The sequence below is a fragment of the Chelon labrosus genome, assembly GCF_963514085.1.
Source record: "Chelon labrosus genome assembly, chromosome: 20".
NCBI lineage: Eukaryota > Metazoa > Chordata > Actinopteri > Mugiliformes > Mugilidae > Chelon > Chelon labrosus.
This window is the reverse complement of record NC_140353.1, coordinates 23,038,173-23,050,939: the sequence shown is the minus strand read 5'-3', so window position 1 is coordinate 23,050,939 and position 12,767 is coordinate 23,038,173. Positions and strand designations below refer to the sequence as shown.

General features: G+C 40.4%; 1 protein-coding gene across 1 annotated transcript in view; it reads right to left on the bottom strand.

Moving 5' to 3' along the window:
• Positions 1-12,767, bottom strand: part of adck1 (aarF domain containing kinase 1) — a 67,394-nt gene that overhangs the window by 23,122 nt on the left and 31,505 nt on the right. Inside the window, exons 5-7 of the mRNA XM_084569331.1 lie at positions 6,904-7,062; positions 5,144-5,302; positions 4,052-4,168 (exon numbers count right to left, since the gene is read on the bottom strand). Of these exons, the coding sequence (XP_084425457.1) occupies positions 4,052-4,168; positions 5,144-5,302; positions 6,904-7,062 (435 nt within the window). The remainder of the gene's footprint in view (positions 1-4,051; positions 4,169-5,143; positions 5,303-6,903; positions 7,063-12,767) is intronic.

Genomic DNA, 12,767 nt, shown 5'->3' with positions numbered 1-12,767 from the left:
AACACATCAACTTGATACAACATTCTGCATGTCAACAAGCATCCTTCAGACAGTCCTTTGACTAGTGAAGGTCAACCAAAATGTCCTCACAATACACACACACACGTCCTCACTCTGTCTTAAAACTGAAAGTCCTCACAGAGACTACAATACAATAGTCTGCGCACGCACACCCGCCCGCCCGCACGCACGCATGCGCGCATGCACACACATTTATTTAGCAAGAAAGCAGAGAGCCAAGAAATTATCTCAGAGAGGAATAGGCAGACACTAATAGCTATTAATTAGAGCTCCTCAGATTGTTGGGGAGAAAGAAGCACATGGTCACGGAAAATCTGGAGAAATGCACCGCTACCAACATTCCCATTTGGCCTGCGATTTCCCTTTTGTCTGGTTCAAAAAATATTTCAATTGTTCCAACACTGTCTGCTTCAACATACAATGTGGGGCTCAAAGATATGGTCTCTTAACTATTCTAGGACCAGGCCAGCAGATTCATTTGAATTGAAATCCAAAGTCATCACATATATAAATATCTATAAAATGTGCTCTTCTGCACAGGCATACACAGAAGAAGACAACCTTTACTTCATATACCTCACTTTACATATGCTTTAACATCCTACTTTCAAGACAGCCTGTCCTTGAATGCTTTTATGGTGTTGAACCTGGCTGTAAATAGCAGAGTAAAGACTGAAAAAAGAAGAGAAGCTCACATCCTGTGTGAAGTGATTATTACAGAAATAATTCTCTCTGACGGCATTGCATGGTTGATTTGAATCCTAACATATAAAGAATTTAAACAGTATCTTGTAAAAGTGTGTGTGACACTATCTAACAATACCGTATCTTGACCCTGTTCTGTCTCAGACAGGTCTACCATGGTGTGGTTATTTCTAGGTCTCCAACACAGCTATCAACATATAGCTCCAGAATATGTTTTGCTTACGCTAGCAGCTGCCTCAAATTTGGGGGTAACATAAAGCTATTTTGTTGGTATTCATCGTGACATCAGTGGGGCTGATTTTATATCATTAACATTTTTGATTAAAAAAAAAAATTATATAACAAAATGTGCCATTTACTGTTATCTTGTATTTGTACCTCCTCTAAGTGTCCCTGTCCCTCAGAGTCATGTTTATAGCCATGTAGGGTTATACAACAGCCAAGTATTTATAGGAACAATCAAGCAATGAGTAAGAGAAAAGACTATCATCTACCTCTGGGGATGAAATATGAACATGAAAGCATCAAACACTACAGTTGCTTGAAAGATCACTTGAGGCTGGAAAGTCAATGCCCACGGACCCCATGTGAAATGCAGTGGAAATAAAACATGTTTACAGGAGTTATATTAATGCAATATATGTATAAGCTGATGTGCAAAATAGAATTATACAATTTTACATTAATATAAAGTGCAGTGGCCAAGTTTTGTATAGAGCCTGTATCACTGGGGTCCTGTATTTTGTTAATGAAGTCAGCTGCAGTCTGCAAAAAACTGTTTTTGTGATTAAAACCTTATGCCAAAGCAAAGAGTTACAAAAAGATTATGTCTGGGGTGGGAGGCATGGCCCTCATCATTCCTGCCTCTCCCAGTATCCTGCAGGTGTGCAAGTCCCGGATGGCAGGTTGCTGTGGAACCTCTCAGAGTGCCCCTTGTCCCAGGAGAGTCACAGCATTGGTGATGGAAGAGGCGGGGAATGGACTCAGTGATGGGGGTGTCGAGGTGCAACACCACTGCAGTGCGAACTTCTTCAACTGCTGCAGGAAACTGATGTTCGTCTCCCACTTGAGATCATGAGGGATGATGCTGATGTCCACTGAATCCAGATGTTCCTGAAGTGTGCAGTTGTTGGAGGATAAAGAGGAAGGCTATGATGACCGCATCACGTTCAGACCTGTTGATGAACTGCCGGGCTTCCAGGAGGGTGTTTGTGGTAAGGCAGCTAAAGGCGCTCAAAGGACTTCAGTACCACATAAGTCAGCGTGACAAGTCTGTGATCATTAAGACCTGTGGTGCATTTTCATGAACCACATGAAAACATGTACTGTACATATGCACAAACCATAAAACGGTCGAAGAGTGATCCTGATTGTGACATCATACCCTGTGCAACAGTCCTCAGGTTGTATGTTGTGGTTACAACCAACCTCATTGATATGTTAATTTAATTTACAGCTGACAAAACAATGTACTGAGAAAAATAACTCTGCACGCAATTGGATAGCCCTACAACCAATCAGAGCCAATTTGCTGTAAACAAATTGAACTCAATCACGCTCAGATAATGTGTATGTAGGTTGCGGTGACTCTTCCCTACTCATCCATCACGGCATAAAACCAACCTAAATTGGATGTGATTTGATTGGTTTGGCAGATGGAGCATAATCAGGTAGCAACAGAGCAGCTCCAGACCAACTTTCAGCAACAAAAATGTATGGGTGGGGAAGTTGGTGTGGCTTCCAGGCTAGTGTCACCAAAAATCACTAAAATAATATTAGAATGTTAGCTTTAAAGTTTGGGAAATGGCCCATGGAGTCCATGCAGTGAAATCTTAAATCTTACCAAAAGGATTTTGAAAAACTCAAGAAAACAAACATATGTATCCATTCTGGTCACATCGAGGGGCAGAGTTCGGTGGAAAGTCAATTTGGGCCCTCATCCATCTTGTGATTACAAACACAGACACAGGGTGCATCACAGCATGAACCACTGCCAAGTAATATTTCCATTCACCCTGTGTGTGAGAGTGTGTTTGTGTGTACGTTACATTCACATGCACACAGAAAGCCCAAAGTCATTCAAGTCACCAAAAGCACTGGAGAGTGACATCCAAAGATCATGTATTATGTAACATAAACAGTGTTGCCAAAGCAACATTTAGAATGTATGATGACGATGTTTTGTGAAATTCCATTTGAAAAGGGATATTTAATAATGTTAGCAGCAAAATGATTACTTGGTTAATTACTTGGAAATTCAATTTTCCCATCAGTCCGTGAGAAACCATGATCTGATGTTATGCAGCATATGCAAACATTAGACTTCAGGTTGTTGTTCAGAGCACAGTGAAAGGGTTATGACACTAAGAAGTTTGAGGTTTGCTGCCTGTCGCCTGCAGTTCTTCATCTAACAGTTCATTGCTACTGCTCCTTCTTGTTCTGCTCTTTGAAATATTTCAAAATGATCCCCTGTCAAAACATGCCAACATGACCTTTGTGGTGTTTTGTAGATGCATGGATGAACAACAGCAGTAAGTGTTAGACCCACTGAACACATTGCATTTACTGTGACCACTTTATAATAAATATCAGCTTGTGTTTTGCCTGTTCATGTGAAGCTGTCGTGGTACGAACTGTTTGGGTTGCCTTTGCAGAAATCCTATAAACTATCACTTGCTGACGGTGTAGCGTCAGATATTTGTTTATAGAGATTATATTAGCATTGACCGTATAGGGTATATAGTTTGCAAAGTTAGCCAAGATGCACGTTTAAAATCAAAAATATATTCCAATTCTCTCATCAGTGGATCATAGACTTTAGACACTGTGTTTCCTCATTCACTCACAGATTATGATTTAAACTATTTACAAAAAAAATCTGACGAAACCTGACAACATCTGACTTGCGTTTTCAGTCATGTGTTTTGTGTGTATCTGGTGAACAGATACACTTGTTTTAATCAGTCCAGTTGTTTAACAGCTCATGTTTCACTTGACTGTAAGAATGCAAAAGACACCTAAAGCTTATTTTCTTCGGCTTCATGCATATACAGTAACTACAATGACTGTGTGCTGTGCCATGAGTGCCATCATAATACAGTGCAGGTGACCTACACTCAATACTGTGCCTGAAGGCATCACGTGTACCGACTGATGGGAGGGCCAGAAACGGCATCTCTGCAGCTCTGTTGTGTTTCTTTCACAGCAAGCTGTTAATATGTGTGCACATGTGGCTGTGAGATAGGACCGGGATTATCCATCAATAAACTATTAACTATTAACACAAACACAGTGCACTGAGAGCAGGCAGTGCAGCAGGCAGTACCTCATTGACATTAATGCCATGTTTCTTCATGTAGTCCCTGTCGTTAACCTGCCCCCCCTCTGCAAACTCCATCGTCAGGATCCTCTTTGTGGAAAGATCCCAGTGGATCATGGGAACCTGTAGAGACAGCAAAAGAGACGACCACAATGTCGCTTTTGGACATGTTTGAACAACGTGCGGACCTCTACCTCTTTCACAATTGGTGCATCAGATTATAGATTTGGGTTCTGACAGCTGTTTTGTTTTGGATCTGGTTCAGTGCTATAAGTTGTATATATTACAGTCCAACAAATCTCTGTCTAAACCTCTATCTTCTTTTTAACAGCACACAGTAAAACATAAACATGTAACTTTTTTGCATATTTTTCCTTTATCCACATTATGTCTTATTTCATATATCTGACAAACCATTTGTAGCTATAAATAATGTCACAACTTAGGAAATACCTTTTTAGTTGTAATTTCGGATTTCGCTCTGGCAAACTGAAATTTTACCGAGTGTATTGGAATGCACAGACTTATCTTTCCCGTCTGCCATGTTTTATGTCTCTATTAATGTGCCATTAAAACATGCAGAATGAGAAGCCAACGACAGAAAAGAAGAGGAAACAAAAGATGTTTTAGCACTCTGGGTTTAAACATTGAACAAAGAAGGAGAGCTGGAAAAAGAAGTCTAATTCACATTCACCAGAGCTAATAAAAATTCTCAAACAGACGTATTAAGAAAGAGGACACCAGGAAATTAAATGATAATGGATCTGAAGTCCAACACTGTCTAGTAAAGGAAATATGATTTGCAGGGTTCTGCTAACCCTGCTCTGTTAGAATATGGGCTGAGCTGACAGGCAGCACAAAGAGCGCTCTCATACTCATACACAGCGGAGGAGTGTGACCTCTATTAACTCTACCAAGTAAAATTTTACACACTGGAATCTTCAATTGAAACAGGCTGTCTCAGATTATTATTGGCTGTTTGCGAGTACATGTATACACACAGGACAGAGTCAAAAATAAATCCAATGGTTTGCTCCTATAAAAGAAGACCTTGTAGAAAAAAACGCCCCATTTTCATGTGTATACTTATGTGTGTACCTTGAGAAAGGGGAAGTGGGCCAGCATGTTGGCCACCTTCTCAGCATTGTGTCCCTCGTTAAGGAAGTCCAGCTCCAGCGGCATATTTTTCTTGGCCTCTTCCACCAGCCACATGAAGGCAAAGTCTGGGAAGAGCCAATGGACTGCCCTCAACAGCACCTTTATGTGACAAAACAGAATCAGCGTCAATGCCAGGCATAATAAAACAGACATGAGCATGTACAGAAATGTCTTGACGGTTGCTAACATTTTCTGCTACTATATATTAGGACAAGAGTTAAGCTCTGCATCAATTAAAACCCTCAGTTATGTTCCACATCTGGCCAAAGTGCGCCTTCAATTTTACACAATCGAGGGTTAGATTAACTAAAATCTAACAAAAGGTCGCAGGTAGAGACGTTATCCCAGATGTCAGAACACCTGCCTTGACATCATGTCCAAAGTGCAAAAGGCAAAACCTGCTACAAATGTTGTACTCATACAACGTAGTCACCATCAGAGTCCTCTTTGTCAATGTGCTAACATTAAGACTCATTAATGTCTACACAGGAATTGTTTTAGACACCCTTTTCAGTCCATCTCATGTATGTTGGCGAGAACATAAACACTCAGTAAATTAAAAAAAAAAAAAAAAAAGGCATTGAAGCAGCATTGCTAATGTGCAGGCATGTGGTCTGTTTCAGGAACAAAGCTACAGCCTCTGGCAGTGAGAGTAATTTCACAAACACTGCTGATATGTGTGTATGATATATGCCTGCAGTCTCTCTGTTCCTTCTCTTCTTTCAGCGTTCTCCAGACCGCCGATCACTGAATGTTTCTTGTTTTATCAGAAGAATCAGAAGCAGACCACCATAGACAGGGAATTCATAGAACCATTATATTTATAGTTCATTATCTCCACCATAGGCTCCTCCATACTGCTAGTTTCTATAGCCTACTCTTTTTATGGCTGCTTTAGCTTTGGCAGATCAATAATTTCTAGTGGACATAAAACAAATATGACTACAGTTGTGCCAGTGTTATATGAATTCTTAATACTGCCACAGACACCAGATAGAAAAGTGAGATAGACTGCAAAATACAACACGATGTACTTAGTACTGTTTGGTTTCAAGTATGGTGTGAAATTGTGGCCACCTTCGTATAAGCACCTTCATTTACAGTACACACTAATCAGGCTACCTTCCTAATATTGCATAGGTCTCCCTTGTGCCTCCAAAACAGTTGTGACTCATCAGAGAATGGACATGGGCCTTCTGAGGGTGTCCTGTGGTGTCTGGCAACAGAATGTTGTTAGTGGGGGTGTTTGTGGCCTCTCTGGATCATCTCTCACAGATTCTTGATCAGTTTGGGATCTAGTGAATTTGGAGGCCAGGTCAACACCATGTGCTGTTCTTCATGTTTGTTGTTCCTAAAGTGTTTGTGTGCCTGTGTCGGAATGCATCCTGCTGGGGATGGCTGCTGCCATCAAGGAGTGTCATTGCTATGGGGTGGGGGTGCCTGGTCTGGTCTAGGTGGGTGCTACATGTCTAAGTAACATCCACATGAATGCCAGGTCCAAAAGTTTCCCAGCAGAACATTGTATTGTCAGAAGATGGTCAATGTTATTTACTTCTCCTGTCAGTGGTTTTAATGTTGTGGCTGATTGGTGTACATAAAACTATAAAAATGGCTCTATTAACTTGAGTGGCATGGCATAAATGAGGACACTGAAACCAAATCTGTGTCTCAGATCATACTAATTTCCGAGACTGACTCACCTCCATCACCATTATGTCCTTGGAGCTTTGTCTCTGGACTTTGGGGTGTTGGACCTTGACCGCCACTGTCTTCCCATCACGCAGCACTGCCTTGTGGACCTGGGCTAAGGAGGCTGCACCCTGAGGGTTCTCCTCAAAGGAGAGAAATACGTCTGACAACTGTAGAAGAGAGATAGTGATGGAGATTGAACGAACAGGAGAGAGCAGAGGGTAAATGAGGGACGGGTGATGATAAAGTAGTCAGGAGGCGAAAGGGGTGTGGAGCTGGGAGGAGGTGAAAAGATCATCAACCTGATCATCTCTATTGACATCAATTCCACCATTGCAACAGCAGAACCATGCTCTACTCATCATTCTGCTGCTTTTTATTTGTTCTTTTACCACATATACTGTTCTTGATTTCTATAGCTACAATAAAGCTTACAAAGAGCAAGATGATCCTTTGTGCTATAGGAAGACTCTTAATGTGAAACAGCTATGCAGGAATTAAAAAGGAATTTAAAAAGTCACAATGTTGTCAGTGAAATGATAAACATGACATGACATTCTTATTCTGAACGTACGACAGATTTGTCAGAGTAATTTCACTCCTGATCAATGGTTTTTCCCCGTTGTGTTCATTTTAAACCCCAACTTGTATTGAGAACTTTTTAACATCTTAAATTTGGTGCCATATCTGAAACCTGTTATTCTCAAAGTAGAGTGCCCTAACACCTAGAGGTTATTTGCACCTTGCCGTGGGGACTGCAAAATAATTGAAGGAAATTAATAATTTATAAGACTGTACTGACACAAGAATGGTATTTATACATTTTAACACTACATTGTGCAATGAAAGAAACAGAGCAGTTTGTTATGCTTTGCTTCGAGCCAGGGACCCATCACATCAGGGATACTGAAAGAAAAAAATCCTAGTATAGTCTTCTGTCTTGAATTCTTCATAATGTACGGTTTGGGCACATTGTCACAGCGTTAAACGTCTTGTTTTCATCAGAAACCTCACTCCATAAAGAGTACTGACAGTTACTGTATATACAGATTTACTTATCATTTGGACTGCCAACAACATCATAATGTCTGTTAGCCTTCAGTTCCACCAGACAGTGGTTGTGCTAATAACTGGTGTAAAGGAGTAACTGGTGTGTTTACGATCGAAGCTGCTCATGAAAACCACTGCGCTTAATTCTGGAAGACGGAAGTAATTACAGGAGGCAGACTGATGAGTTCCGCTTGTGCTGTGAGAGTCATTTCCATGAAGAAAATATTAACAGAACAAAGGAAATTGTAAATGACCTATGAACTGTCTAAAACAAACCCATGACATCGGTTGTAGGAAGGAACCTAGAACACCAGATGCTTGGGATCAGTATGGGCCAGTAAAAGACTCTGGATCCTGGAATATATCAGGGCCATGTGCCGTTTTAAAATTCCTACTTTCATAACTTCATAAGTGCTAGTGTGCAGTAGGTATTAATATGGTCTCAATCTGAGGAGACAGACTCAGGGTTTCATGCAGCGACTGTAAATATGCCTGTCTAGTGCTGCCTTTTGATATATTCTGCCCACCCACATATCTCTATCACCGAACGGAGCATTTAGCACCCAGCATGCCCTTTGGGCAGCGGTAGTCCCTCATTAGCTTCCACTCATCTCTGTGGACTCACAGAACACATATGCATTAATTAGTGTGTGGGTTTGAAGGTTAAAGAGGCTTCCCAAGGGACCTGGAGTTATTAGAACAGACTTATTGTAGGAACCTCCACATCGCCCTAAGGCTTCCCTGCCTCATGGATACAAATCTGTTAAGTGAACAAAGCAAAAGGCAGAGTGCAGCACATAGAACACACCTCCTACTCAGACACAAATACTGAATCACCAGTGTATCAGTTATTGAATTTTTCAACATATTAAAGAAAATACTTAATCCTCTCTTACTTTGATCATTTAAATACATATAAAAACAGATCACTTGCATGGACTGGTTGCAAGGTAAATGCTGTACACAGGATTTGCTGGATTTGTGCCAGGTAAAAAGACTTGGCTTGGCAAAAAGAACATTAGAACAACCCTTCAGTTGGCTGCAAATATGGGCAACGCGCAGGCCTTTTGGAGTAATATGTTCTGAACAGACAAATCAAATTTAGAGTTTCTGACCTCAGAAACAGCAGGCATGTTTGGTGCAGACCCAAAGACAGCTTTTCGGGAGCTACTTCACAACAACTCTGGGGACTGGTGGTGGAAATATTAAGGTTTGTTGTCAGCTGCTTCACTGCCTCAGGGACTGGGCAGTTTACAGTCAACTGATGTTATAATATGAGGCCACCTGTCCAAGTTGGACAGGAGGTGGACCTTTAAACAGAATAATTCTTTTCTTGGAAATGCTCATTTAAAAAATATTAGCCATGCATAATTTCTAAACCCATTACACTGGCATTAATTCAAAAGATTTAGAATGGAAAAATATTTTATAATTGATATTTCTGTTGGTTTAAATGTAGCTGCAACACAATTGGAAGATGAAGGAAAAATACGAAAGTGAAAATAAAGTCAAAAAAATAATGGCAATGTAAGGAAAAATAGGTTTTAATGAGTTTTATTAAGCTGCAACCATCCCAAGCCATGGCGTTTTTTAGTAGGGAAGCATTTTATGAGGCTAGTGCTCCTTCAGTTGGAACTGTTTATTAAACCAGAGACTATACTTTACCTATTCATAGAGGCATTTTTTTCTGCACCAACAATGTTTCCTGCTGGTCAAGGGGAACTTCGGTGAGAAAATGTTTCAAAAAACAATCCCATTGCATTAGCAAATAACTTAATTGTCAAAGCCCAGATCTGAATGTTTCTGGGATCTGAAACGGTCAACTCATGCAAGAAAAATAAATCATCTTGTAACTGAAGGAATATTGCTTTTAAGACAGTCAAACGTTTCATCATTCTGATGTCAGAGACTGGTGGACAATTATGCAAATGCCTGCTTCAGGAACAAATGTTTGCTTGATTGAATATTTCAAATAAAGCAAATAACCTTTTTTTCTTCTTTTTAACATGGCTTGAGTGTGTTGTTAGCACAGTAATGCTAAGCTGGGGTATGAGCATGCCTCCTTATTAAATACTAAAGCGCTATACCTATGAGAGTTTCTAAGAGAACAACCACATAGGGATTACTTGAACATCCACCTTTTATTATTAAAAGCAGAAGAAGCAAAACTCATCATTACTACCAGCTTTATACGGGATGCCAGTGTCTACTGCAGCTACCACCATAGACACCAGTTTATATCTACTTCTGTCTTTATTTATTATTCAGTAAACCCTCAGGGAACTGAAAGCAGAGGGAAATGTAACCAATTTCTGCAGTATTTGAAAGTTTGACTTTTCCCTACAGATATTTCTGCAATTGTGAAATTGGAAGAATTCCATTTTCACTAATCAGTGAATACCTTTCTTTAGCACTGCCCAGTCACAAACTGCAACAACTCCACGATCCCTCTAACCAACACAACAAGGACCATGGTCTTCTAGTGTATTTGCGTCACTCTTCTCTTGCAGTATAGTATTTATCAGGCTTTGACTGGACATCTTCCTCCATATTTGTACTTTAAACTACACTGTACCATGGGGAAAAAGTCCCCCAGTGTTTGTACCAAGTGAAACATGAACAGAGGCTAATTTGAACACGATGTTGGCCCATCAGGTACAGGCTGAACATGAGCCCCGTAGAAGATGCCATTGGATGATAAATTATACAAGCAGCACGAGATCCTGTGTGGGAACAGCTGAGTTATTCATTATGCAAATATGCTAAATGGAATGAAATTGTCTGCACCCACCAGTGTCTACTCACTTTGATGATAAGCATCCAATGGGATCTGACATGCAGAAAGTGCCTTCATGGGTTAAGGAAACGTGTAATGTCTCACATGAGCCTGTCACTTTAAGCAGATGTGAGAAATTTGAGAAATCCCACTGAAATTTAAAAACTGAGATCATTCTCACATCATGGTAAAAGACAAGGCTGCTACTAACGGACCAACCTCTATATTATGTGTGTGTAGTTCAGGCTGTAGCTTCTGGTTCACACACTGTCCTACCATCCAGTCCCTGCTTATGTTAATCTCAGCTGTGGAGTTAATAAACATGGTAATGTATGCGTGTGGGGCCCGCTCCCACAGGGCAGACCCGCAGTGACATACGTTCCCCGAAATGAGTTATGGCACAAATAAAATGGCCCCTGAGGCCTCACAGTTGGATGGCAACACATCGGTGTCTGTGTCAGTGTGGCAAGGTGGCCATTTTGGCTGTTGGCGGCAAGCCACAGCCCCAGCTGGGTGAAGACACATAAATCATTACCACCGAGAAGAGAGGAAATAAAAGAGATTGCTTAACGGAGAAGAGGAAATCGAGGTCTAAACTCTAAAAACTTGCCTGTCCAACTCTCTTAATACTAGGCTCAAAGCCTGCTAAAGAAGGAATCTGTGCATATAGTACATTGATTATTAAACTGTTCAATTTACATGGAGAGGAAAAAGGGATTTTAGTAATACCAATAGTATGCTTTTCATTTATCTCATTTTATACATAGATTTGATGTTTTCTTTAAAAAACGTGCATATAATTAGTTAAAACAAATTCAATTCTTCTTCATCTGGTCTGAAAGAAATAATTTTATACTCCTAATACCTTCTGTACAAATGTTTCATAAACTGCTGTGGGAATGTAAATTACATTTACTTCTTCCCTTTGGTGTACCATGAGCTTCCCAGCTCCAAATACTGGGCCGACGACTCAAACGGCTGTCTAAGTAATGTGGACTTTCATTAGCAAATACTCTCTGGCCACCTGGATCATTCCCTCTCCACCCTCTTATCATTTTTGTTTAAATGGCCACCCTGTATTTGGTTAAATATCTGGTCTAAATTTGACCAGTTTATTGATCCGAATTAATTCCTCCCTGTCCACTTCTACTGTTCACTAAAAACTGCCTCTGTCTGCCCAGTTCTTGAAATTCCTGGGTTAACCCTAACCCTAACAATTCCAAAACTATGACTACTGGCTTATTTCCAGCCTTCCATTTATCTCTACAGTGCCTGTACATGCTGCTGCAACTCAGTGGCAGGCCTACCCAAATAGCAAAAAAAAACATTTTCACCAGGTCAGCCAATCAACATAGGCCAGACATCTGAGCTGGCCAAGTTGTACTGTTAATTATTCATTCAACGAAACCAACTGTGTTGCCTCTAGGACAGCGGTTACCAAACTTTTTTGGCCGCGTACCCCCTTCTATGTCCCAACCGGGTTGACGCACACCCAATCCCCCACACCTTAAAAAATAAATAAATAAAAAAATTACAAGCTTTTTTTAAAGCCACATAAAAGGAGGCATGTTTAATCATGCTCAAATGACTAGATAAAATAATAATCACGATCAAAACAATGCACTCTTGCGTTTGAACCATTACATTTTTCATCTCGCGCACACCCCAGAGGCAGCCCCCATGGGTGCACCACACTTTAGGAATCCCAGCTTTAGGGCATTTGTTTCTTTGTTTCTAATTATGTGTTTTGGAAAAAGTTAATTGTTATGTGTGTAGTTGCCTGGAAAAAAGTTTTATTTTGAAGGTCAGTTGTTCAGCAACATCACGTCCTGTTGGGTCACCTCACGTCCTGCTTTTTTTCTTCTTCTTGGGTTTATGTTGAAAAAGTGTGGTAGACATGAAGGGCATGCTGTCAGTGCAATCTGCTGCTATCGACAAAGGAGCATCAAACAGGCAACATCGTAAGTGTTTATGTGTAATGTTTAAAGGGTGAAAATACATCAATAGCAACGTTAGTTAAAAAATGACATTTGTTTGTTAAAAAGATGT